Source organism: Triplophysa rosa, linkage group LG3, assembly GCF_024868665.1.
Source record: "Triplophysa rosa linkage group LG3, Trosa_1v2, whole genome shotgun sequence".
NCBI lineage: Eukaryota > Metazoa > Chordata > Actinopteri > Cypriniformes > Nemacheilidae > Triplophysa > Triplophysa rosa.
Genome location: NC_079892.1, coordinates 10,643,112 through 10,670,754, shown reverse-complemented (window position 1 = coordinate 10,670,754; position 27,643 = coordinate 10,643,112). Strand labels below are relative to the sequence as shown.

General features: G+C 38.1%; 2 protein-coding genes across 3 annotated transcripts; both read left to right on the top strand.

Moving 5' to 3' along the window:
• The first annotated feature begins 459 nt into the window (after positions 1 to 459).
• On the top strand, positions 460 to 19,781 carry ice2 (interactor of little elongator complex ELL subunit 2). Of its 2 annotated transcripts, XM_057329448.1 has the most exons (15): positions 460 to 568; positions 677 to 778; positions 1,905 to 2,175; positions 2,280 to 2,399; positions 3,594 to 3,728; positions 3,818 to 3,934; positions 6,217 to 6,373; positions 6,567 to 6,757; positions 6,842 to 7,601; positions 7,913 to 8,079; positions 10,979 to 11,108; positions 14,781 to 14,865; positions 15,031 to 15,081; positions 15,841 to 16,081; positions 17,016 to 19,781. In XM_057329448.1, the coding sequence occupies exons 1-15, from the start codon at positions 555 to 557 to the stop codon at positions 17,220 to 17,222; spliced, it is 2,748 nt and encodes a 915-aa protein (XP_057185431.1). In that variant the 5' UTR covers positions 460 to 554; the 3' UTR covers positions 17,223 to 19,781. The 2 variants fall into 2 exon arrangements, with proteins under 2 accessions (XP_057185431.1, XP_057185432.1); XM_057329449.1 differs by lacking the exons at positions 14,781 to 14,865; positions 15,031 to 15,081; positions 15,841 to 16,081; positions 17,016 to 19,781 and adding an exon at positions 12,284 to 13,232.
• A 108-nt stretch (positions 19,782 to 19,889) lies between these two features.
• On the top strand, positions 19,890 to 26,318 carry LOC130551655 (annexin A2-like). Its single transcript, XM_057329450.1, has 13 exons — positions 19,890 to 19,962; positions 20,810 to 20,870; positions 21,282 to 21,372; positions 22,145 to 22,239; positions 22,326 to 22,439; positions 22,899 to 22,989; positions 23,075 to 23,154; positions 23,318 to 23,377; positions 24,584 to 24,677; positions 24,765 to 24,860; positions 25,189 to 25,247; positions 25,439 to 25,561; positions 25,676 to 26,318. Exons 2-13 carry the CDS (start codon positions 20,820 to 20,822, stop codon positions 25,733 to 25,735), a joined length of 1,014 nt encoding a protein of 337 aa, XP_057185433.1. The 5' UTR covers positions 19,890 to 19,962; positions 20,810 to 20,819; the 3' UTR covers positions 25,736 to 26,318.
• Positions 26,319 to 27,643: the final 1,325 nt, after the last annotated feature.

The following is a 27,643-nucleotide window of genomic DNA, read 5'->3' as shown; positions in this document are numbered from 1 at the left end:
ACCGGCGCGAGCGCAGTGTTAACATCATCTCTGCGTCACAACATAGGCCTACTGTACACCTCGGATTTAGGATTATTTCCCACGTCATTTAACTTTTGGATTTAGTCATATTAAAACATCGTCTTTACTAATGATTTAGTGACATTTAAACATTAAAACGGCAACGTTCCAGAAATTATTTCCGTGTAAAAGTGGGAAATATCTTAAATCCGAGGTGTCTTTAACGAAGCAAATATTATTCGTTCCCAGTAACTTGCTGCGCACTCAAATGTGTGTACTTTCCCATCACAAAATAAGGGAAAGCTCTGAATAATAATAATAGTAATAATAATGCATATATAAAACATATAATTATTTATTTAGTAAAATGTTTTCTAATAGTTTAAAACAAGAATCTGGTTACGTTGAAAATCCAAAGAGGAACCTTCGTTTGGCCTTTTAGTTCCAGTCGGAAGATTCATTTTGGTGCACTGTTATGATGTGAGGTGCGTCAGCGTGCAAGAGGCATGAGAGTTACATAAAATCATGGTGTGAATTACATAAAAACACTTAAAATGGAGTTGAAATGGTAAGTGGCAAGGCATTTTTTTTTAATTAAACGAGTCGTATTGGTCGTTACAAGGTCAGTTTTGTGTGAATCGGAATTAGACATCTAACTCGAGTTGTTCCTCCTTAGGAATGATACTCCTGTCACTGGACCTCTTGTGTTCTCTAGAGATGTTTTTGACAAGTTCACTTTAGCTCCCACCATTAAAGAGCTGTATGCTTTGGTGCAAAGGTACGTGGTGTGAAAAATGTCGGATTTGTAGTTAATAGGCGCATATAAAACTATGGATGAATTTTATAACCATGATCATAATTAAGTAACGATATGTAACCGTGGTGGCTACTATAGCATAACACTAAATATTATGTTTGTTACAGAAAATCATTCTCCAACATAATTTTAATATATAAAATATAAATATAAAATGTATTAATCAAAGTTGAGGCAAAATACAATTGTTACTGTAATAAACCCATGGTAAATTTAAAGGGGTCATATGACACGGCTAAAACGAATATTATCGTTTGTTTTAGATGTAATGCAATGTGTACACACGATTAAAGGCCATTGCACATTGAGTCCGAAATTTCTGCACGTTAAAAAATAAATACGACCTCACGTTGTGTCAATCACATTTACACACTGCCTGTCATAAAAAAATTCGGACTGGGTTCGATTTTCTGCGTTTTTCGCATCTGTAGCAAGCATTTTGAGAGGCGTTTTGACAATTTAGAGACACCGTATAAACGAGCGCCAAATACAAAAAACCATACAAAAATTTCTGACTGTATGTGCAAAGACCTTTAAGGTTCAAAAACGCTGTATTTTCCATATACCGTGCATGTTTGTATCTCCTCTAGCCCTGCGCAGATTTTTTACAAAGCTCATGTCTCTGAAAAGCGAGGTGTGCTATGATTGGCCAGTTAACCAGTGTGTAGTGATTGGTCGAATACTGCAAGCGTGACGGAAATGTAACACCTCTTACCATATTTGGAACATCAGGTTCCAAAGCAATTGTACTGACAGGTACGCCCACCTTACTTGCTTATACATTTGGGTGGTCTTAGTCAAATCAAACCACGAACTGACGTAGATTTGTGGGGGTGTGGTTACACGAGGTGTTTCAGGCAGGTCTGGGTGAGCATTCGCTTTTAGATAGAATGCATCTTTTGTTCCGACACTTTAATTTTTGCAATTTTATGGGCAACTTACAACACCAAAGACACAGAAAAACACGTATTCGCGCCATATGACCCCTTTAATAAACAACTAATAATAAAGTTACATTATTAATTTCAGATTACCTTTCCATGATGATGTGTTTCTGTGTCTTATTTTGTGGTTATTTATTTCAAAGCCATGATCCAGATGGATCCTCCTCAGAACTGAAATCTGCAAAGTGTGACAGAGAAGATTCCCAGAATAGCTCCAGTAACAGCCATGCCTCGGTCGAGCCGCCTGACAGCATACAAACTCAAAATAATGTTAAACCCAAGCATGTGATGATTGTGAAAAAACCATTCCCTGAACCCTTAGTGCCCTACACAAGCTTCACTGCCCTCAACGCAAAAGAACGCAAGTCACATCTCTCCCGGTTAAAAAACAAGAACTATCGCAAAGCTCCAAAGGTAAACCACATCTGACCACCAGCATTTCGTATTGGGATTAAATGGTTCTTAATTGTAATTGTTGCTCACACATGTGGTTGATGCCCCTCATTTTAACATGACAGCATATGCCGGAGCGTATCAGCAATGAGATCACAGAGTTTATGAAGTACCTGCAGAACGTTTCAAGAGCATGTGCCGATGGCTACAACTATATGCCACCAGGGGGCAGTCGCTACTTGGAGGTATAGTGGACCTTTAATAGTTTAATGATCATTTTCTGTCTTTGCTGGAGTATTTCTGAATCTTTCCTTTGTTTTTGGAGCAGTTAACTTTAGTACTAAAGTAGGGATGGGCGATATATCAGTTATTAGGTACCAAAGTTACAGAATAACCGTATATATCAGGGTTTTGCCTGGCTCAAAATGAGGCGGAGGTGGTGCCATCCTGATCTTGTACACACACACACACACGTAGGCCTACCGTACCTTTAAGTGGCTTAACCAAAGTGACTTTGAATTTGACATATTAAAAGTTATAATAAAATTAGATAAAAATGAAAATTATTAAGTTATAAAAAAATATTATTTTTATTCAACCAAACAGAAATGTTTTTTTTTTTTATCAAATAAAGCTTTTTTTATCATTTCAACTAACTTTTCAGCCCACAATAGCCAACTGAATTAACCAGTCTTACTAAATGAGCAAAGCTCATTCACATCTTGCATTCTCTGTGGTTCACTTTAAATGATTCAAAGATCTCTTATATTCGCTAGTGACTGAAAAGTTCAATAGTTTAAATGAATCGGTTCAAATGAGTCATTCGTGTGCGAGTCGTTCTAAACGCAATGTGCGTTCATACTGGCGAACTCGCTGTGTATAGTATACGCTGATTCAACGATCCAAAAAAAAAAAAAAAAAAATAAAAGAAAAAAAAAAAAAATAAATTAAAAAAATTAAAAAAAATAAAAAAAAATAGAAAAAAAAAAAAAACAAAAAAAAAAAGAAAGAAAATAATAAAAAAAAAATTTTTAGCGCCTCAATGTGCTGATAACGAAACAGCGCCTCCACTGTGGCGTAATGTCGCAACTGCAGTTACAAATGACAGTCTGTTAAATGCAAGCAGCATTTCTTGTGAAGACTCGCAACATAATTTTGGCGACAGCCTGAGGCGGCACGACATTTGACGGAGGAGGCCGCCTCCAATTTCTCTATGCAGGAAAAACCCTGTATATATTTAAGAATTTTATTTAATCACGTAAAAAAGGGTGGTAGCACAACCAATCGCCTTCATCGGTATCACATCCAATCGTAATTTGTGCATTGATATTCCTTTACTTAAAATAGTCTAAATGTTTTTAAGTGTTTTTGCATTAAACAGTTGAAAGGTTTTATCTAAATCACCCTTTTATAAATTTCTTTTTTTGTGTGCTTTTTAGGAGTATTTTACAGTCTGCCTAGAACATATAAAGAGCTATCCACAGTTATACAGCATCCAGGAAATTACCGGCCTGACCACTGGAACGTTTGTGTGTGAATTATCGCTCAATTTTGAGAAACAGCTCCTTGCATTGGTAATTTCTTTTATACCGTGTAAATGTTGTTTTTTTCATAAATGTGTTTTAATTTGTGATTCATGTGTCTGAATTGTATTTTTCCTCAGGGCAAAATAGATATGGTTGATAAAAAACTTCTCCCTGAAAACTCTCAACTTGCCGGTGACTATGAGACCGTCTCATCCGTGATTCCTCCAGCTATGAAAGCAAGCTCTCTGCACACTGTAAGAAACATTTTTATAAATGATGTTTATAGATGGCCTTGTCACGTTTTTGATTTGTGAGACCCCTTGTAATCTTGGCTTATATATAACAAAAGTACTCGGCGTGTGCTTTGAGCGGCCTTAACCACCAGGGGGCACTGTTGCGTTTGGTTTGAATTTTTTACTTAAAAGTCCATGATAATATACCAGGGCTCTAGACTTAACTTTTTGCACTGGTTGCACTGGTGCGCCTAACTTTTTTTCTTAGGTGCACCAGCACAAAAGTTAGGTGCACCCAAATTTTCGACCGCATCGCATTTAACACTTCCGCATCGCGTTTTACCAGTTCACCTTTTTTAAATCGCTGTCCATAAAGGCAAAATTGACTTGTAAATGATTAACTAACAATCTGGTCAACATAAAGTTCTTTATTTGAAGCACAATTCTACAAGAAAGGTAACTTACTGAAAAAGTGTTGGTGCTTAAAGTGCTTCACTGAACTGAAATATAAACTTAAAACATCTCAAGATAAATGGACCAGGGCTTGACATAACCTGGGAGGTTGATGGCTCCGTGTCAGAGCATTGCTTATGATTTTCGGACGGATCAGGCCTTAACTTACATTATTCACGAACAAGTTGTCAATCGTTCTTGTCATCTTCTCTCATCATCTGCAGCTACATCCACTCTGTTTAACTGACGGGCCTATAGGCTCCTCCCCTCTCTGTCTGACTGCAGCACACGCATTTTCACACGTACACACCAGAGGTTGCGCTAGACTTTTTTATTGTCCGTTATTTTGACTGACAGGCTCGTAAAAAATCCATCATAATCTATTATTACCCGTCACTATGGTGCAAGGTGGCGTTAGGTGGTAATTAGTATGTTCGTGACGTCATCACGCTGTACTTGCATCTCGGAACTTGTTGTATTTTAATACAACTGAATGCCCAATAAAGCCGTTGTTGTTTATATTCATCTATATATTTAATGTTTATGTTCATATGTGATTCGATCTGGGAAAACCCAACACATGGTGCAAATATATATATTACAGTTTTTGATACCATATTCAAGCCCTTTCCAAATCAGTTTTTATTTTGCTAATACCTTATGTATGTAACAAAAGTTATGGCTGAGGTCGGCTGAAGCGCTAGGATTTTCAGGAACGGAATTTGGAGGAAAACGGGTTTAAAGTTAAGTGATGAAAATAAAAGCACCACAGTCCAGTATCACAAGTAAAAATCACTTTAGAGTAGTAAAAGACTTACTCTAATAACAATTTCATAAAAAAAAACATTTCCCAGTGTTGAAGTCTATAAAAATACTGTACAAAACCGTTTGAATAAAACGAAAGTAAGGAAAATGGTGCGGGCACACTTAAAGAACGAGAGCTCTGCCATTATCACTACACAAGGAAACTAGCAAACATTACGGACAACAACTAATAAGCAGTGAAGCAAGTTTTACGTTGTTTATCATGTGCATAGTGTCTGGACTTTTGATCATCCCTTGTATGTTTTGCGATCGGATAACTCCCGGTGCTGCAGACGGGGAGCTCTGTCATCTCACGAAAACATTGTATAAAAAACTTTGCATGCCGTAGTTTACACAGGACTGGCGGGAAATGTGCATTGATACTCCTTCATTCTTTATGTTATGTGGTTTACTTTGATAGGTGTCCCAGCGCGACATCCGACGGGTTTTCCCAGATCGCATCACATATATTTCTAGTCGGTAACAATGACGGGTGAAAACACGCACGTCCCTTCGCGAGCATATCACGCTCTAATGAAGGGAAACGGGGAGTTACAAATTGCCCTCATTGTAATCCGTCAAAATGATGGATGGACGGCCTTCAGATTTTTCCGTCACTGGTAAAAAAAATCTGTCAATGACAGAGAATTTTTGTTTAACGTGACCTCTGGTACACACACGTACAGGAAAATCTGGACCACGGCCAATCAGAGGGGGTCCGCCCTTCACTATCTCTGATTGGTTTAGACCACGATATGCGCCCAATGTGTGTCTGTTGTTGAATCACAGGGAGACTTTCAGAGTCGCGGAGACTTTTTTTATCCCTAGAACGGCTGGTCGCACCAGTGCGACCTCAGATTTTTCTTAGTCGCACCATTGAGAAATAAGGTTGCATGTGCGACCAAATTGGTCGCACTCTAGAGCCCTGTATACAGTTACTAACACTGTATGTGAACTGTTACCTGAGGGCTCAGAACTTGATATGAAAGCCTTGGTTTATTAACTAAAAGTAATTTGATATTCTGATATTTCTTAACATTCTGTAGCCTATCAGCAGTGACAATAATGCCGAAAAACTCAGCGCTACATACGAGCCACATGTGTGTCTTTCTAAAGAGGCCTTCCTTCAGCTCCTCAGCAATGACCCTGAGTTAACCGAGGCATGGGAGCTGCCCGTTTGGGTCAAAATGAACCCTACAAGAGGTCAGAGGTCACTAAGCGTCAATCCTGTTGTTTTAAAAATGCACTTAACTGATTTAAACTCGCTTATTAATTGTGACAACAGTAGTTATATTGGCATGTTCATATTATTAGTTCATCTGCAAGATTACAAAACCCAGGAATGAAATTTTGTAATCGGGAATAGTCACTTAAACGACATTGTGGTTGTCATCAGGCAGCGGTCAGAGTAAAACGGCATACATCGATCCTCCATTGTTGAAGACCGAGATGAGCTGGAGAGAGAGAAATCTGATGTTTCACGAGGAGAGCGTGAAGGTAGCGCTCACGAATACCGTATCCCGTCAAAATCCCGTATTTTTACTCGCCTCCGAAGACCTCTCCCTAGAAATGGACCGTCCACGTGAGGTGAGATAAATCTATTGAGCAAACATTTTAGTTTAACACACAACTCAATATTTAACGTGAGCGGAATCACATTCTTTCACTCAGGAGAAAATCTCCAGAAGTGTGGTCGAATTTGACGATGCTGACATGGACTTTGAAGCAGATTTAACAGACCTGGAATCATTCGGGGAGTCCTGCAAGACCAATGTAAAAGTGAAGGCACAGAACGAAGCAATAACAGCTGTAGGTCCCTCGCACGTCATCTCAAGCCCTAAGAAACCAACCGATGCTCTAGATACAACCAAAGACAACCCCAAATGTACACCATCTGAGATCCAGAAAGAAGCCGATGGGGAATGTTGCGTACTGGATGAAAGTGTGGCTTCTGAGGAGGAACGTTTGAGGGAAGGTTCAGAAGAGAAGATTGATACACTGTCCCAAGGTCTGCCCACCAAGCGACCTAGATCGATGATGAACCAGGATTCAGATTCAGATGATGATAGGCTAGTTATAGATCACATTGCTTCCCCGCGAAGACCCCAAACCTCGACTCAACTCAACCCAGCCACATTGACCCCAGCAAACCCTTTAGGCAAAGGAATGAAGAAGGGTCTTAAAAGGCGAAGAATTTCCGGGGAGTGCGATCAGCTCGGGCAGATTTTGAAGATGCAGGATGCCATGATGAAACCAACTCCCAGTAAGATCCAAGAACCTCAGAAAGCGCCGGTGTTAGAAGATAAACCTACAGAACATAAAACGTACTCTCTGGTCAAACCGTGTGTCACCTCGTACCTGGAGTCCAGAGAGGGTCAGGGTGAGGACCCCACAGTGTCTACTATAGTTCCTGTCCTCGCAACCAGAAAACGTTAGTGCTTTCTTAAAGGGATAGTTCACCTAAAAATGAAAATTCTGTCACCCTCGTGTCATTCCAAACGTGTATGACATTCTTTCCTCTGCAGAACACAAAAGAAGATATCTTGAAGAACGTTGGTAACCAAACAACACTGGACCCCATTGACTTCCATTGTATGGGCACAAAACCACTGAGACATTTCTCAAAATATCTTCTTTTGTGTTCCACAGATGAAAAAGTCATATACAGGTTTTGAACAACATGAGGGTGAATAAATGATGGCCAAATTTAATTTAGATTGTTTTCTCTCTGTTTGTCTAAAGGGCTTTTGAAGGAAGATCTTCAGATCAGGGCGGAGGATGAGCTTGACTTTGATCCTCCAGCAGAGGGCAGCGTTCTGTACAAACTCTACAGCCTGCATGACATTCTGCTCATGGTGCGCAGCAGTGTGCCGATTGCTCACCCGAGACATGACAGAGAGACATTCAGGGTGAGGAGAGCCGTGGTCAGTAAGCCAATGAGATTCCTTAAAGCAGTTGTTCTCAACCTTTTCATGGTCGCGCCCCACTGTAAACCGATTTAAAGAACTATATATATATATAAAACTATATATAAAGAAGCAAAAATTACTTGTATATGACAGATTGATTCTAAAGAAATCAGATATAAATGTAACAACACTGCTGATAAAAACAAAAGAAACCCAAAAGAAACCATCACAGAAGGTGTGATGAACTGGGCTTGTTTATTGTTTTATACTGTTGTATGAGGTCTACTTATGACGTTCGCGTTGTTTCTACATTTAAAAACATCAAAATCAATAAGTAATAGGCTATTTTCTACTCGGGTTTTGAGACCAGCTTGACAAACGCTCGGTTTGAATGGGCGTTCCGCCATGAAGGCTTGGAAGTAAACGCCCACTGCTATGATTGGATAGCCGTTTGCGTAGTAAACTTAGTTGGAGCCTTCTGTGAATTTGGTTAGAGACGTAATGTTAGGTTACATATTAGCACCATTCGCAAGAGATTAGCATTATCTGAGGACCTCGTGTGATTTATAAATGACCTCCCCACATTAGTATTTCATGTAACGCATTCGCACGGGATGATTTTACTCAAATTTACTGACTTATTTCCCGGATGTGATGGCAAGGCTTTGCATGTCGTTTGTATTGCCTATAGTTGTATTGCGTTTAATGATATATGACCGTACCTGTCAGCATTTGAGACCCGTGATCCCAAACCGGACAAAAGATCACCGCGATCGCGGGTCTTAAATGTTACGAGAGTTTCCATGATAAATAAACAAACGGGAGACTCCCGGTAACTTATGGATATCACCCAGCACCCGAAATAATATCAAAACACTTCAAAACAGCCTCCATTATTCACAAACGGTGGATAAAACCTTGAAAATGATATATGAGCTCACCAAATCACAGAAATCCCGAATCGCACGGGATTAAGATCACAGACAACCTCTGCAATTATTACAAATGACTAGAGGTCACCAGGTAATACTAATCCCGTGCGAATAGTGCTCAGGGCATATCAAGCGATCTCTAACAAAGCAATAGTGACGCATAGTACAAATATGTCTTACTCACATAAGATTGCTGCACCATTCCTATCGGATCCAATATTGACGGCACAGCACTGCTTTTTAATTTTAGTCTCTCCACAAATCCAGCGTCGACCTGTGCCTTGTTCACAAAGGAATCCTCGGAGAAAAGAAACGAACAAACAAACGCTCAATGTTTTTCCACATGAGCTGGAACGTCTTTAAATATAAACTTTAACCACGCATTCCTAATATCGGAATCCGAAGGAAGGTTATGCAGCGACTGTGTTCTTCCACAACCAGGGATGGCACAATATTTAGCGATCTTTAAAGGCATGTTTGTTTATTGCTTGCTCGCTCTATCTGGTTCTGCGCCACTTGTGTTACTTCAGTACTGTCATGCGCGAACCAGTGGGAGGGGCTAGAGAAGTAGTCGATGATATTCTTCTGTGGAGTTCAATGACATCATAGAAAGGTGCATTCCAGAACCTGACGTTAGCTGAGCCTGGTGTCAATAACAGTTGTAATCTCAGTAACGAGGGCATTTTCAGTTCTGACACTTACATGATGTTCACATGAATACGATTCCCTCTTATATAACAAAAGCTCAGGTTAAAATTGTGGATTTAATTCATGGCATCTTTAATTCTGGTTTCCATTAAAATACCATTGTGAACTATTAGCTTTTTGCATTAAAACCATTACAAAATAGTATTGTTTTTTACTTTGTAGATATTAAGCTTTTATAAGCAGCCTAAAATTGCACTGTGCAGGACCTACAATGAGTCTGCGCAGCCGCTCACGCACGCAGCTTCAGACGGAACATTGACCTCCGTCAATTTGCAATCGCGTTCCTCCGTGCATTAGCGATCGAGTTCCAAAGGTTAGGGTTTCGGGGAACCGTCGCGCCCCACCTGCAGTATCTCTGCACCCCCCTGGTTGAGAACCACTGCCTTTAAGGGACAGTTCACCCAAAAATTGAAAATTCTGTCATCATTTACTCACCCTCAACTGGTTCCAAATCTGTATAAATCTCTTTGTTGTGATGAACACAGAGAAAGATATTTGGAAGAATGCTTGTAATCAAACAGTTCTTGGCCACCATTGACTCCAATAGTAGGGAAAATTACTTTATAAATTTCTTTCTGTTGAACACAAAAGAAGATATTTTGAGGAATGTAGGAAAACAAACAGTTCTGGGTCACTTTTGACTACCATTGTCATTTTTCCTACTATGGTAGTCAATGGTGGCCAAGAACTGTTTGGTTACAAGCATTCTTCCAAATATCATTCTCTGTGTTATAAAATATTTATTTATAAATAATTTATATGAAATAAATTTAAACAGATTTAGAACAATTCGAGGGTGAGTAAATGATGACAGAATTTTCATTTTTGGGTGAACTGTCACTTTAAATATATGATGTTTTTTTGTCTCTAGTTGAAGGATACACCTGAGGTTCATTGTTAGACACTTTACCTCCTGTGTAAACGCACACTTCAGTGATTTCTTTTGTCTATATAATTGGATTTAAATGATTGAGTCAGTTTGTCTACATGGCAAACATTATTATTTATACTATAAACAGGAGTGAGTAATGTCCACCCCTCCCTGTCTTTAAACATTCAGCTTTCCTGTGTGGATCTGCACAGCCTGCGTTAAAATCTTATCGCTATATATACAGGAGCCTTTAGACAAGAAGTACATGCAGTGAAATCTTGATTTTACACTAGCACAACTTCTGTTTTACTGTTCTGTGTTATTTAAAGAGTACAGTGACTCATATCTGTGTTGTGTGTTGATAATCATTGAGTCTGTGTTTGTGTAGGCTGTCCCTTTGCACGTTTTACCCAAACTGGAGTATCAGCTATGCTACGGAGCCGAGAGTCTGACCCATTCCGAGGTCTGTCAACTGTGGGCCGAGAAACTTCTCCACTCCAGCACTGTGTCTTTTATAAGTAAGAGACCTGAATGTGTTTTGTGGGGTTACACAAGTAATTTTGTGTTTCACAGGGTTACAAACCTGTATGACTTTCATCTGTGAAACACAAAGGGATGTGTTTAATGCAGTTACAGTGAAAAGTTGCAGAAGCACCAAAAAAGTCCCTTGGGAAAATTATAGTGTAAATAAAATTAAGAAATAAATAATAAATACATGATATATTAAAGGAGCAATGCAGAGATTTTTGGCAGCATCTAGTGGTGAGGTTAAGAATTGCAACCAACGGCTCACTCCACCCCTCCCTTTCAAAGCACTACGGTGGCTGATACAAGACAAAGATGTAGTCATGTTTTCTTTGCCGAAGGAGATAATGTATTTATGAAACGCGCTCTGTGGAGCAGTTTGTCCGTTTAGCGCTACTGTAGAAACAACATGATGAATTCCATGCAAGGGGACCCGAAGTGTATGTAGATAGAAATAGCTCATTATAAGATAATAAAAACATAACGCTTCATTATGTGTTCAGAGGTCTATAAAGACCTTACATAGTTATGTATGTTATATTGCGTTTCTGTAAATAGATCCTCCAAAAAATAACACACTGGACCTTTAAGGCTTTAAAATACAAAGGCAGCCGTATCCACGTTTTATCACCGAGTGTTAGTTTAAATCAGCACAAAAGTGAACTTCCCATAAACTCCCAGCATGCCTCACTCGTGACTCACTGTTTGGATCCATGGTCACCATAGCTACCGGCATTTTGGTGTTGAAAGGGCTGAACAAGAATGCAACCACATGTATTATATCTCAGTCAGGGAGGATGGTTACTTGGGTTTCACCATGTAAAAGAGGAAAAGGGATACAATTTAGTTTTGCTCTGTGGATCAGAAACCGGTGACGTTTAGCTGACTTAACAGAACTTCAGGATTAAAGTTTAAGTATTGTACAGTAAGCTTGTATTAAATTGACTACATGGATCTCTTAACAGTCACAATGATAGTGTGAATGTTTCCAAAAGTTAAGAGTGGTTGTCTCTGAAGTTAAGAGTGCGCATAAAATGCCTCACTGCAGGCCACGCCTGAAGGTATGAATCACTTCAAGATCACAGCGGAATGCTTAGTTCTTCACATTTCTCCGCTTTTGAGATTCATCCAGACTTAGTAACGGAATCTTGTCTTTTTTATTTTTCAGATAACAGAATGGGCCGTTATGCTCACTGCATAGTTGAGAAAAACCTTCTGCATCAATGTGACATTTGGCAAATGAAGGCAGATTAAAGCCTTTGTACCAATGATTTTACCGTGGTGAGAGATGTAGCCGGGTTTCCATCCAAATGTGATGCGAATCTTCAAAGTTTGCAATGACAGAAAAAAACGAATGCTATGTAGGTGCATTTCCATCAAGTTCCTCAAGCGAATGACTGTGGTATTGGTAACATAGTAACCAACAGTAAATAAAACAAGACCTGGAAACCGGAAAGACAGCATCAGCGGAAACATCCGCTTAGTCACGTGGGTTTAATGTTTGCTATGTCTGAATTTATTTGGCTAATGCGTTTTCATCTCCCATTATTCACAATAATTGTTTTTTAAAAGCTACAATGTGTATTGTTTTTGGAGGATCTATTGACAGAAATGCTGTATAATATACATAACTATGTCTTCAGGGGTGTATAAAGACCTTACATGAAGTGTTGTTTTTAATGTTGTCTACATACAACGCGGGTCCCCTTGCATGGATTTCACCATGTTGTTTCTACAGTAGCCCTAAATGGACAAACTGCTCTACAGACCGTGTTTCATAAATACATTATCTCCTTCAACAAAGAAGCGAAAACATAACTTCTAAGTCCTGTGTCAGCAACTGTAATGCTTTAAAAAGGAGTGGTGGAGTGAGCCGTTGGTTGCAATTCGCAACCTCAGCACCAGATGCCGCTAATTTCATACACTGTACCTTTAAGAGATTTTTACCCACATTTTGCATTTCCATAACTCGTTTTTGATTTCTTCAAAATATACATAAAAGCAGGGTGATGGACACATAGCTTGTGTTTTAAATGGTTAAAGCTGCAGCCCACAACTTTTGTCTCTATATTGCTTTCTCCGATTAAAGCATAAAAATGCAATCTACTTTGTATACTCATCTTTACATGGGTTCAAATTCTATCTGACTGACATATCCTGTGAAATGTCATCCATCAGCTCAAATTATCAATCATTATTAAACGCTTACCATTGCAAATCAAGGTAGGTATTTAACACTGATCATTTATTTACTTGCTTAAAGCCGTTTTGTGTTTATTTACCTAAAAGTTACAGACTGCAGCTTTAAGCTAAAATTATTTTATTATATGAGAAGAAAGTGAGGGCAGACGTCACATGAAAGATGTGAAACTAGCAGTTTGATGTCATTATAAGTTTATAATAAGTATTTGATAGCAGAATGTTATGATTGACCAATCACAGAGCAGTTAAACCGTGACACAGTGATGCATTTGGGTGGAGTTTAAAGGAATAGTTCACCCAAAAATGGTCCCTGTTGACTTTCCATAGTAGGAATAAAAATGACTATGGTCAAGGCAATGGGGACCATTTTTGGGTGAACTATTCCTTTAAATTCTTAAAGGGATAGGTCATCCAAAAATGAAATCATTTATTCACCCTTTGTTCCAATGAACACAGAGAAAGGTATTTGGAAGAATGTTTGCAATTTTCAGTTCTGACACATTATCCACTACCATAGTGGGAAAATAATATTTTATCTTTTTTGTTCTGTTGAACACATAATGAGATATTTTGAAGAATTTAGGAAAACAAACAGTTTTGGGGCACCATTTAATTTTTCCTACTATGGTAGTGGATGATGTCCCAGAATTGAAAATGACTAACATTCTTCCAAATATCTTTCTCTGTGTTCATCGGAACAAAGTTAACTGTACAGGTATTAAATTACATGAGCGTGAGTAAATGATGACAGAATTTTCATTTTTGGATGAACTATCCCTTTAAGACAATCTAAAGTAGAGTTAACTGGAAAAGGCGTGTCATTTGACCTCGAGCAGTGACTCCCATGGTCAGATGAACAAATAGGGGTGGAGATCTTTTTTCCTGGAATGAACTCTGAATAACAGCATCATTGTGAAATTCTCTAAGGCAAAGACAGACAGTGGGTGAACAGTGATTGCAGGACTCCATGAGTTAATGCTGCAGGTCGACACATGCCCTGTTTGCTTAGTCTAGGTTTGATAGCTCAGCATCCACCTGTTGACATGGATTAAGATGTTTTAAAGTCAATCGAAGCATACGTTCATTTAACGCTTTGCTGCAAACTGACTGGTGACTGCTGCAATTATTTAGCTTTTGGCTGTGTTAAGTATAATGGTGGATAAACCAACTGTTATGACTGATGAATGAAAGTAACGTATGTTTTAGTGAATTGGTGGCTAATTTGTACATGTAATTTTGTACGATCTGATTTCGACCCACTGACAGTTGTGCTTAAGGGTGGACCCATATGAATTCCTTATTGACATCGGAATAATGAAAATTGACGACTCTAGTTACGTGTTCCTATAAGATGATGCTGAAATTTTATGAATGAGATTATACGCTGTTATAAAAACTGTATATGGTGATTCTGTATTTTATATCGAGTAGTTCAGTAGCTGTTTTCTCATGTGTTTGTGTAGGTCGTATTAATGCCCACACATCAGAAGTGGCTGATATACAGGAGCTGCAGGATGACTGGATTCAGAACATCACCTGTAACTTCAAGTGAGTTCATCTCATCCCATAACTCAAGCATATAAATTGTACAGTTTTAGTCCATTCTTTTAGAAAACATTCTTTTTAATGGAAATAAAACTACTTTTGATTAAGTCTAGAATTTAAAATGTTTTTATCTGTCCAAAAAACTGTATTCAATATTTTGTTTTTCAGGCCAGCTCGGTGTTTAAACATCCTCTATCACTTACTTAAGAAAGTCTCAACGTAAGTTTTTTTTTAGATCTCTTTATAGACGGTTTCATTGGATGTGTATGCCTGGCCCGAAGTTAACTTCTGGTCTGTGTTTGGCTGTAATATAAAAATGTATTTAATATATATTTTAATATTAATTCATATTACTGTTTGATTGTATATTAATTGTATTAAATTAAAACTACTCGGCAGTTATTGATTCTTTGTCTCCTGGAAGTTTGGACCACATAATGTTTATGTCATTGCCACTGAAACCGTCTATATGTCCACTTTAATTGTTACCTAAACAAGTTGCACTTTCTATTGCAATTGAATCTGTCTTTCATAAAGTAAAATGTTATTTATGCTCTACTATTTGCAAAAAGTGAAAAAACACATCTCCACACTATATCTATCCACCATTGGTCGATCAAGTATATAACCCCGCCCCAATCTTACACCATTGGTTAAGTCATTATTACCATATTCAGGATGCTTCAACAAACCGAGTACTGATAGTACAGAAATCAACCAGTACTTGTAGTTGTCTCCTTATATTAATCTTTGAACATCATTTTGACAAATTTGACCAGTTTAGTGTATGCATGCTCTGACTCGTCAGCTATAGCTCACTGGTTAGCATAAAGTCATACTTTGACGCCGCTCTGCCAGCACATGTAGGCCGAACAGCGTTTGCATTACAAATCTTCTGTCATCAGCAGCAAATTAACTGTATTTATCAGCTGTCAAATCTCTATGCATTGTGCTTACATCTTTTCACACCTCCCCCAGACTACAGGAAGGGCGATACCTGCTGGTTCACAAACCTCGCGAGGGCTTCGTAACCATCTTGAAAGCCACCGACGGGAACAAGGTCACTCGCGGCGTCTACAACCTGCAGGCCGCGCACTGCGGACCCCCTGCTGTGCTGTCAGTGGTGCCTTGGGTTCCCCTGGACCCCTGGCACATTCTGCCATTTCACCAGCAACACAACAGACCGCCCTGCACCTTCCCCCCACGACTGCCTCCTCAGGTATGACCGTAACTACTCAACCTGATGTTTTTATGCGGATGTTAAAATGCGATCTACAACTTTTAACCACTAACACATGCTTACACAACAGAGTGTGGACTTTGGATGTCCCAAAGTGATATTCAGGAATGGAGTTTCCTCAACCATTTAGCCATCAGAAAGGCTTATTTGTCTTGTTAAAGAAATGATTCAAAATGGGTTAAAATACAGATTTTTCTTAGATAAAATATTATAATAATTTCCTGTATGATTATATTAAATTAAACATGACTATGACATGCCATATACCCTTTGAAGTGCCCTTTGAAGGAACATTTGTTTTTCTTCGGCTCTCAATAACTCTGATTGTTCTCATTATGGGACAGTCTGACACTCCTCTAGGCGGGGCATGTGCTTAAATAAGCCCAGAAGATATCGCACAAATTCTGCTCAACCCTTCGCAACACGCTTGCGTCATACCGTGCTGGTCCAGACTATACACTGCCTCGGGAAACATGACGCTTCAAATGTGTAGAGCAATAAATGCTCATCTTCACTTACAACTTTTAACCATAGCCAAAGCCTCCAAGGTGTGTGTGTTTGAGTAATTCCCTTGAGCACTGCTTTCACATGCTCCTGCAAAGACACGCCTTTAGGCCCGAGGCATGCTGGGAATCCCTAGCTGGATTTACAACTTAAAAGCAGACCCGACAGAAAAATTATAGGTATTCTCTAACATGTATGTGTAAATTATTACACTAACCTCTTAAGTTTACAAGCATGGGGGTCTGCTTGTATACTGTATGCAATGGCACATCAAGAATGGTTGGTCGGCACAGGAGAATTCCTGTTATTATTAGATCTGTGTAATTCTCCATTTTATTGAAGTCCACCTCTGGCATTCGATCCAACAACCTTTGGTCTTCTGAACTCCCCTCGTTTTCTTCTCTCACAGTCAAAGAAAGTGAAAGGAGCACAGAGGGGAGCACAGCAAGGACCCACAAACACTGGAACAGGCTCAACACCAGCAGCCAATCCAAACCAAACACCGAAGAAAAAGAAGAAGAAAAATAAAAACAAAAATCAGAAACCGAAATGGCAGAAGAAAGTGAGAGCCAAGCTGATTAACGAGGCCAAAAAAGCCAAACCCACGACGGTGTAAAGAACTCCTGATATGTTTACTTGAACTTTAAGAATGGCTGTGTGATTTCTGTTAATATGTTTGTGTATTTCTTACTCTTTCAAAACACTTATGACTTATTATATGTACAATTCACCTTTAAGTCAGACGGTGAAGTATAAGTTTCACCTTTGTTGGAGTTAATGTTTATCTCAGCAGGAAAATAATAAATTGTTGTTTATTACAGTTAGTTCTGGTACTTTAATCTGAATAGACAAGAGCGTTAAAGGGATAATTCACCCAAAAATGAAAATACTGTCATCATTTGCTCACCTTCATGTCATTTCATGCCTGTATAAGTTACTTTGTTCTGATGAACACAGAGAAAGATATTTGGAAGAATGTGAGCTATTATCAAATCTGTGACATCATTGACTGCCATGGTAGGAAAATTAAATTGTAGTCAAAGGTGCCCCAAAACTGTTTGTGTTCCTAAATTCTTCAAAATATCTCACTTTGTGTTCATCCAAAAAACAAATGTCCTACTATGGTAGTGGATGATGTCACAGAACTGAAAATTGCTAACATTTTTACAAATTTCACAGAACAAAGAAATTTATACAAGTTTGAAACAACCTGGGGGTGAGTAAATTATGACAGAATTTTCATTTTTGGGTGAACTGTTCCTTTAAGAGTGCTTATGTCACTCCACTTGTCTGTGTTTGTGTCAGTCTGTGCGTTGCCAAAGTCATTGTGGGAAGTCATCACCCTATCTGTATTTGCGACACCTCCGGGCAGCTGTTTCAGTCATACAATACCAAGTCATGTCTTGAACGGCAGTAGACTGGTATTTTTAAAATCGCTCAATCAAACAACTTATTTCTGACCAGCAATTAACATTAAAGGAACGGTTCACCCAAAAATCTAAATTCTGTCATACTCGCCCTCAAACCTGAATAAATTTATTTGTTCTGTTGAACACAAGAAGATATTTTGAAGAATACGTGAAACCAAACAGTTCTGGGGCACCATTGACTACCAAAGTACCATTTTTTTTCCTAGTATGGTAGCCAACAGTGCCCTAGAACTGTTTGATTGCAAACATTGGATGGCCTCTAAATATCTTTCTCAGTGTTCATCAGAACAAAGAAATTTATACAGGAACAACTTGACGTTGAGTAAAGGTTGACAGAGTTTTGGGGTGAACTATCCCTTTAACTCATCTAAAATGTTGTTTCTTAAGCTACATTTTTTCCCAGGTTGCTAAAGATACCAGCCCCTCCCTCAGAGAATTGCTGGTTATAGTGATTGATAATTGGCTCTTTATTCTGGGAGGCGGAGCTTCCTTTATCCATTCATAGAAATGACACTGCAACATCTTATTCATTTCGATAATCTTTGGCGACACTCATCTTAAGCGATTGATCCTGCTTAACCCAATCAGAAGTAAACAAAAATAAAAAAATGTGATTACATGATATTCACATATTTATAAATCTGTTTAATTAAAATGTGTATGTCTTTAAATGCTTGAAATGAATAATGGTCAGTTTCGGTTTGGTTTAATAATAAGCTTGCTGGCAGGTGTGTTTAAAATAATCATATCATCCGCACACAGTATGTTTACCGGAGCATGAATCATCTGTTCAAGGGTGTCATCTTATGACAACAGAAGTAAACCTCTGCCTGGTGTTGACCTGTATTATCATGTTAATCATGTATATTATTACCTGTATTATCTGTATTATCATGCTTTTGGGTCTACAAAATCTTGTCCAGTTTGGTGTTTTTCGACTGATATGGCATTAAAATACATCACATAGTGGACGGATCGCTTAACGTTAATGACTGCACTGCATTTAAAGCTGTGCAGTAAGAGCTTTTCTTCAACGTCAGTTTGTTCCTTTCTTTTGTTTTTATCACATGCATTGTTGGCCACTTCCTTTAAGATGAGGTGTGAAATTGTATGCACAATGGCTATTTGAAAACATGTTAAAAACTATTTTAGACTGAAGATAAATGACCATAAATCTTTCTCTAATAACAGCTTTTTAAGCTAACATGCATTCCTTACTAAACATATAAAAGTAAAAAATATTTCAAATGCAAATGTTTATTATTTATTTTTAAAAATATATTGCAAGTCCCTCATTATAAGTGAATATGTTTTGCAATTTTACGAGGGCTCTTTAAAACCTTAAAGTAAAATAATTTTTCTTAGCAACCTTTTGTTTCTTGTAAAGTTCTTGTGAAGTATACATTCTTTTGATGCCAAACAGCATTGTCAAGATATTTACCTGTGACTTCCAAAAATGTTTTTTTATTTTGTGTTATTGGATGTATGCTTCAGACAGACGCTGCCATTGAGATGAATAGGAATGCTAACAAATCTCTCCCATATCAACATCAACATGCTTATTCTTTTCCTTTAGTTCTCTGCACATTCGACTAAGTTCAGAGTAACTTTTTAAAAATAAATATCCTTAAATTCTCACTTTCCAGATGAGCTGTCTCTAATGTCCTTTGTTCTAGGGTTACATAAACTCATTGTGAAGTTTATCCAGACTGTGAGCTGGAAAGAGTTAGCGGGGTGTGTGTCATAAGAGGCGGAGCTCGACTCCCACAGCAGAATGTGAGGACGTAACCTGTGTTTGATGGACGGAGAGAAAAGACTCTTGGCATGGTTGATAAGGACCGCCTCTGGTATTTAGCCACCACACCCATCTCACACTCCACTGCAGGGATTGTTCTGCACATCATCGCAGCTCTGTTGCTCACCAAGGTCAGTTCACATCTCCCTATTTTAAAATACCTTAACTTTTATAAGAAATGCCTTTGAAGGAGCTTTATTTTGTTTTTAATGAAACATTTATGTAGCAGGAAGAGAAGTTTTATATTTACGTTCGATCAGATATACTTGATGAATGTTCTGTCCTGGGATTTTATTGCTTATAAAAGATTTCTTCATGTAGACTCATTAAAAATGTCCCAGACCGCAGGTTTGTGTTAAAACTCTCTTCTTGGCTGCCTGAGACGTGGATTTGCCTCACATGCTTTGGGGAATTTTCCCAGCAAGCTCTTTCATGGGTGTGCCTGTTTGTCTGGGTTGAACCAGTTGCAATTTTGAAAAATTACCGTGTAGCCTACTCTAGTTGCTAAGCAATGAGACAAAAAACAAATAAAGGACGTCATGTACAACACATTGTATTGTGTTGTATTTTTCAAGCTTAAGCAGGTTTTTGGTTTCCTCATAATTTAAGTGATTTATTGTGAGGGCAATAGTACAAAAGTCTTTGCAGTTGGCTTTTCTTGCTAGTGTGACAAAAGTTTTTTAATGTTACAAAATGTTTGTCTTATGACTCATGGGTGCATATTAGCACAGGAAGTGACTAAGATACCCTTAAAGAGCATTAAAATAAAGTGTAGTTCTCCCCGTGCCCACGACTTTCTGCAGCTTTGTATTACTTAACTAAAGCATGTGATTATGAGATGCTCCGTGTGTCCAACTGTGCCCTCGGTTCTCTTCAAGTTGCAGTAAACAAAAGCAAATCATTAGGTAATATAAAAGACGCGTTGCTTTGAAAATGAACGATATCATGGAAATGAACAGACGTGGCATCTCTCCACAGGAAATCCAAGATGTCTCTGGTTTCTGAGTTCTTGGGTCAGCTGACTTTGACACTGGGTGGTGTAAGTCTTCATAGTTTTTTTAACTATATTTATGATGCCAAAATGCCTGCTCATTTATTATTAATACTATTTTATTCTTTTAGAATAATAGTGAAGGTATCAAACTATGAAGTGGCACAGATGGAAATGGAAAGAAAAAATTGTGTAATCAAAAATATTTTTAAGCTTTATCCAAAGTGTCCATCCTTGTCTAGAGTGCAGCTCTGCAAACTCTGCCAAGACAGTGCGGATAATGGTAACGTTGATTTAACGTTGAATCAATGTTAAATAGCTTATTCTCAACGTTGATTTGCCATTATCTTTGCTGTCTGGCTAAGCATTCTCTTGGCTAACTTTGAGGTGCATTATAGGATGTTTCCATATCAAGTGTGTCCAAACTAAATATAACATTGGCGCATTGTTGTACCCTAGGGAGAGACCACCTACCCTACAGTGGTCCCAGAGCCTAACTTTGATCCCGATAAAGATGCTGCGAGAATCGAGACCGCCATCAAAACCAAAGGTGAGTGGGCTCGACAGTGGCCCCCTGCTGGAATCACAAACATGACACCAGATCAGACGTTTTGTCTTGTTAAAGCTTATATGCCCCGCTTTCACAGACTAGTCCCAGACTAAAATGAATGTTTGAGCTTTCTAAACTGAAAATAACTTGCCCTGACATATCTTAAAATATGTCTGAGCCAGTGTTTTGTCTCGAGATGCACGCCAGAAATGTTTTTTCTAAGGCAGTTTTGTAAAAGTGACTTAAATATCTTAATTTAACTAAGGCATAGTCCTGGCTTAAGCTAAACCTTGTCTGCGAAACCGGGCCATAATGTAACATTAAAGAACGCACTCCTTCCTTACTCGCTCCCTTTCTTTGTGAGGCTTAAAAGCTGAGCAGCGCTGGTAGAAATGAATCATCATCCTGTTTGGAAGGCTTTAACCACAGAAAACTTTCCAGGCCAACGCCTCTGCAGCAGCCAGAAGAGGAGGCACTGTAGACACAAATGATGATGTTGGAGTTTACATCTTATGAGCAAGCCAATAATTTCACAAAACTTTTTCCAATTTCAATTACAGTTGCATTTGTTTTCTTCCCTCTTTTGCTCAAATTATATTATTTTATTTCATGTGCAATAATAAATACTTTTATCAAATAAAAGTGTTACCACATATTTTTATAAATATTAAAATGATAGTATAAGGCATTATGTGTTCCAACTAGTAATGTAATATTTGTTAAGTTAACGAGTTACAGTGTAATTATTTTAATATGGCAATATTTGTTTTAGGGGTAGATGAGCATACCATAATTGATGTCCTCACTAAACGGACATACAACCAGAGGCGAGAGATCGCTTTTGCATACGAGAGGAGAGCCAAGAAGGTCAGCATATTACTGTGTACTTCTGTATATAGCTGTTATAATATCGATCCTTATTCCAGTAATGGTCACTGGTCATATTTCTTCAGGATATGATCACAGCTCTTAAAGCTGCACTGTCTGGTTCACTGGAGACTGTTATTCTTGGTCTCATGAAGAGCACCTCCCAGTACGACGCCACTGAGATCAAAGCATCCATCAAGGTAAATGTAACATTCAAGACAGAATTGCCCCAAAATTGCCCCTTTTTACACCTTAATACACATTGTGGGTCTTATAAGTGCACATTTCATATTGACTTTAAATTTGTATGTGGATGCAAATCAATTAGTTTTTATTTCAGATTTCAGATTTATTAAAGGGGCTATATGTAGAAAATGTCATGTATTATTGCTTTTTATTGACAATGTGTGAAAGCTTGTAATGGAACATAAAAAATGTCAGTGAATCATTGTGAACAACTGTTTTGTTCAAGATGCAGGCTGCAGTTCACCTAATGGCCACAGGTGTCGCTAATAACAAGCGTTTCTAAATTCTACACGTAGCTCATTTAATGTAGTAGTGGCTTTGATTGTCCTAAATACATTGGATGACTATGACTTTGTATTAGTTTATATATGCAGTAATAAATGAAATCTTGACACAATATTTGGGTGTCATAGGGTCTGGGAACAGATGAGGAGTCTTTAATCGAGATTCTCTGCTCTCGGAGCAATGCTGAGCTCTTAGAGATTAAGAAAGTCTACAAGGAACGTAAGTACTGAACCTTCAGAGAACTTCAACGCTCCAACAACCATACGTGTGTGTTTGTGATGGAACATGCATGTTTATTTCACAGTGTTCAAGAAGGACCTGGAGAAAGATGTGGGTGGAGACACTTCAGGAGATTTCGGGAAACTTCTGCAGGCTCTGGTTTCGGTGAGGTGAACCGTTTTTCTGCTGTGACTGATTTTGTTTATTTAACGTTCATTACTCTTTAAACCTCAGGATAATGATACACCATTTATCCAGACATTTTTTGTTTAATGTGTTGTTTAACGTTTTTGACCTGTGCTGGACACACGATCATGTTCCACATCAGACCAAGAGAGATGAACCCAGCTCTGTTGTGGACTACCAGAAAATCGACGAGGATGCCAGAGTGAGTTTCTGTGGTTATATTTCCATGCTAACAAAGCAACTGTTTTTAAATCAACGTTTTAGCAGCTGAGTAACAAACTAAAAGCGTCGTCTTAAGAATGCTGTTAATTTCTTAAAGTTTATTACAGCTGAAATAATTTTGGTCAGTACAAATATCTAAACATTCTTAAAGGAACGGTTCGGCCAAAAATGAAAATTCTGTCATTCACTCACCCTCGAGTGGTTTCAAATCTGTATAAATTTCTTTGTTTGGTTACAAGCAGTCTTCCAAATATCTTTCTCTGTGTTCATCAGAACAGTTTTTGGTCACCATTGACTACCATAGTAGGAATTTATTTTCTTGTAAATTTCTTTGTTCAACAGTAGTTAAAAAAGATCTGGAAACCAGAAAGACACAATCAACGGTAACAGCCGCTTTGTCTCGTGGCTTTAATGTTTGTTACGTCAGAATTTCTTCTGTAAATCTCCCATGATTCACTTTACCTGTTTTTAGCAAAAGAGAAAAAACACCTCAAGCGAGCGTTAAAACTTTTTTGCGAATTCTTTATTTCGAAATTTGGTGTTTCCATTACTCGTTTCTGACGCAAAACTTCAAAATGCGCATAAAACCAGGGTGATGGAAACCCGGCTAATGGTGGCCAAAAACTGTTTTGTCCAAATATTTTTCTCTGTGTTCATCAGAACAAAGAAATTTATACAGATTTGGAACAACTCAAAAGTGAGTAAATGGTGACAGAATTTTCATTTCTGAGTGAACTTTAGATCAAGTTAACCTAAAATGTTGTTTTCTGGGGGGAAAATCAAAATGGAGTAATGTATAAACGAGACAAAATATCTGCAAATGGGTTAAGAAAAATAATATTGAATTAATGAGAATAATACATAGGGTAATATTTCAAGTTTATTTTTCTTACCCCATTGGCAGATATTTTTATTAAAAAATATATTATATTTATTTTTCTTCAGAAAACAAGACTCTTAGATAACTTTGCTTCTCAAATAATTCTTCTTTATTTAAGAATATTTATATATTTCTATGGAAAACAAGACAAACATACTAGACAAAGACAAAAATGCAAAACATTCATTTTTGGAATTGTAGCAATGCCCTGGCATAAACTTCTGCATGAGCACTACTCACAATTTCTAGTCCTTGTCTAATAACTATTTAAAATCTAATATTAAAAACATAACATATTTTTCACAGGCCCTTTATGATGCTGGTGTCAAAAGAAAAGGCACTGATGTGAAGACCTGGATCTCCATCATGTCACAGAGAAGTGTTCCCCACCTCCAGAAAGGTTCTAGAGCCCTTGACCCTTATCTTTCCATCTTATAAGACGTTAGCATGTTCAGAAATTAATGTGGGTCGGTGCTTCTTTTGACAGTGTTTGACAGATACAAGAGCTACAGCCCGTATGACATGCAGGAGAGCATACGCAAGGAGGTGAAAGGAGATCTGGAGAAGTCTTTCCTCACATTGGGTAAGACTTGGTTTAAATGAAGTACTTCACGTTGAAACAAGAAGTTGGTGTGGGGCCTTTTATGATGTAGTTGTGAATTAAAATGTGCAAATCCTTTAAACTAGATTTTGATTGGCTGACAATGTTTTATTGTTCATCAGCTTTAAGAAAAATGCTATGAAAGTGATCCCATTGTTCCCTTGTATTTTTATCAGGATAGCTGTGGGTGGACTCAAAGTTAACAAAGTTCAAATTTGATACTACTTTGTATGAACAGGCCTTAAAGTTTTTCCAAAGTGACTATTAACCCCAACAGCCATACCTAATCTCTGTATCCTCTCTTCCTCAGTTCAATGCTTTGAAAACAAACAGCTCTACTTTGCCAACAGACTGCAAGACGCTATGAAGGTAAAACATGTTTCATCCACCAACACTGCTTGAATGGCAAAAAAACTATTCTTTCAAGCTTTTGAAAGTATTAAAAAGTTCCCTGCTCTGTAATCTATCTGCTGGTGTTGCAGACGGTTTGCGCTAGAATTGCATCAGGCGGCGCGCTACGCTTTTTATAACTTCCTTTGTTGCGCATTACTGTGTTTTAGAGCAAAGGAGCGAAGGAAAAGGTTCTGACCCGGATCATGGTGTCTCGATGTGAGGTGGACCTGAAGAAAATAAGACAAGAGTTTAAGACTCACCATGGAAAGTCTTTGCATCAGACCATAAATGTACGTTGCAATAATATTTTTAGTACAGTAACATACCGTTATTATAAAAAACAGCTATTTTTTATTATTTTAGAAACCCGAAGAACTTGAAATATATATCTGTATCTTTTTTAGGAACACACAAAGGGAGACTACCAGAAGGCCCTTTTGAGTCTGTGTGCAGGAGACGATTAAAATAAACTCCAAGGACCACGAGAATGACTCTGGTTCAGCACAGAAATCCATGTCTTTGGCCTTGATATAGTCCCTGCCCTGCTGCAGCTTTAGAGACTGTGCCGTATTTGTTTAATGGCTCTTTAGTTATAACAGCTGACTGAAAGTGAACCAATACTGGTGCAATTTTAAAGGTCTTGTTATTGCAATATATATGCATACGTGTGCACTTATCTGGGCAGAAATTATGTACTTTTATCGCATTTTGTATACTAAGAAGAAATAAAAACGTAACTTTTCTGTGTTTTTTTTGTCCTGAAGCTACAACCATATTTTGCCTTTGTACAGTTAGATAGATGGAAGGCTGAACCTACCTAAAGTGTGTGTGTGACATTTAAGTTTTTATTCACAGGTGTAATGTGGTTGAGGTGTGGCCCACTAGTCCACCAGAAGGTCAATGGTGCCTCTGCTTTTGAGGGATGCGCTGTAAAAAAAAACCTTTTCTGTAAACTGGAAAAACAGAAATATACCGTAAAAATTTTTTATGTACAATTATAGGATACAAGGATATACATTAAATAATTTCCCCCATTTTTCTTGTAAATGTGTTGTCTTGTTCTGTAATTTCATAGCTTTTTACCGTATTTGAAAAGAAAACTGTAAAAAAAAATCTTGTTAAAAAAACTGAAATTTTCTGGCAACTGGGACACAGCTGGCCGCAGCTGGGTCGCTAGAAATAAAATGTAAAATAACATGTTTTCCCTGTAAAATTACACTTTCCCCCTGTTTTTTCGTACATTTCCAGTCTTTTTCTGTAATTTTACGGTTTGTGACCATATTTAAAAAAATCTGTATTTTTACGTGGAAAATCGGTAAAAAACCAACAACAGAAAAACTCTAAGATTACATTTTTTTTACAGTGTGTGTTAAACAGCTTTATTGCTGAAGGCACAAAAGCCCTTCGATAGAGTTCACGTTGCACCGGGATGGAATCATTCTGCAGCTGAAATTACTTCTCAATTCAGCAAGCGTTATGTAGAGGGTGAGAAGTGTTGTCCATGATGGTCGAAAATTTGGATATTCTTGTTTCAGCAACCAGCGGAACCAGATCCTCTCCAATGACACCTTGCCTTGATGAGTTTGTTCAGTCTGTTGACATCACCCACTTTCCCACCAGTGCCCCAGCACACCACACCACAGCATAGAATAGGGAACTGGCTACCACTGACTGGTAGAGCATTTTATTACACACATTGAAGGACTTCAGTCTACGCAAAAAGTAGAGTCGACTTAAATTGCCTCCATGTTTTTTGACCAGTTGAGTTTATTGTCAATGTGGACTCACAGAGTTCACAATCAGTTATACAGACAGGTTGGTTTTTTTGTTTTCCTCCTGAAGTCAGGAGGTGGTTAGCTTCCGGTAAGGTAATCAGTGACCCAGGAGCAGGGCCGTGCAGAGACCTTTAAAGGGGCAGATGAGCACAGCCCTAGGCTTTAAATAGGGCTGTGCTCAAAACATCAACACAGCAATACTGTATATCGTGATGCACGGATGCTTCTGTGTTGATACAGCAGCAAATGCCATGATGCAGTTTTGAAAAAGAAACAGAACAGAAAAAAACATTCTAATGTTTAAAATTTTAAAATATTTTATTTGCACCCAAGTCAAAAATTTACACTCCCCTTGCAGAATCTGGAAAATGCTGAAAATTTGGAGGAAAATAAGAGGAATTTTAAAAATTAAGGTTTATTTTTAATTTAGTCCTGCCTGAACAAATTGTTTTATGAAAGAAAGGTTAACAAAGTCCACACCAAATAATAAGAGAATTTCTAAAAATAGCCCAGGTCAAAAGTTTACATCCCCCTGATTATCTATATTGCATGATTTGTTTTGTCATAGTTAGGTTTCTTGTTTGTCCTGCAGTCATT

What these genes read in the sequence shown, in the direction of transcription:
- ice2 (XM_057329448.1), top strand. An exon ending in GGGGCAGTCGCTACTTGGAG is followed by an intron (nt 2,400 to 3,593) that starts GTATAGTGGACC and finishes TGTGCTTTTTAG; the next exon opens with GAGTATTTTACAGTCTGCCT. An exon ending in TGTCCTCGCAACCAGAAAAC is followed by an intron (nt 7,602 to 7,912) that starts GTTAGTGCTTTC and finishes GTTTGTCTAAAG; the next exon opens with GGCTTTTGAAGGAAGATCTT.
- LOC130551655 (XM_057329450.1), top strand. Translation starts at nt 20,820, where the DNA reads ATGTCTCTGGTTTCTGAGTTCTTGGGTCAGCTGACTTTGACACTGGGT. An exon ending in TAAGAAAGTCTACAAGGAAC is followed by an intron (nt 22,990 to 23,074) that starts GTAAGTACTGAA and finishes TTTATTTCACAG; the next exon opens with TGTTCAAGAAGGACCTGGAG. An exon ending in AAATCGACGAGGATGCCAGA is followed by an intron (nt 23,378 to 24,583) that starts GTGAGTTTCTGT and finishes TATTTTTCACAG; the next exon opens with GCCCTTTATGATGCTGGTGT.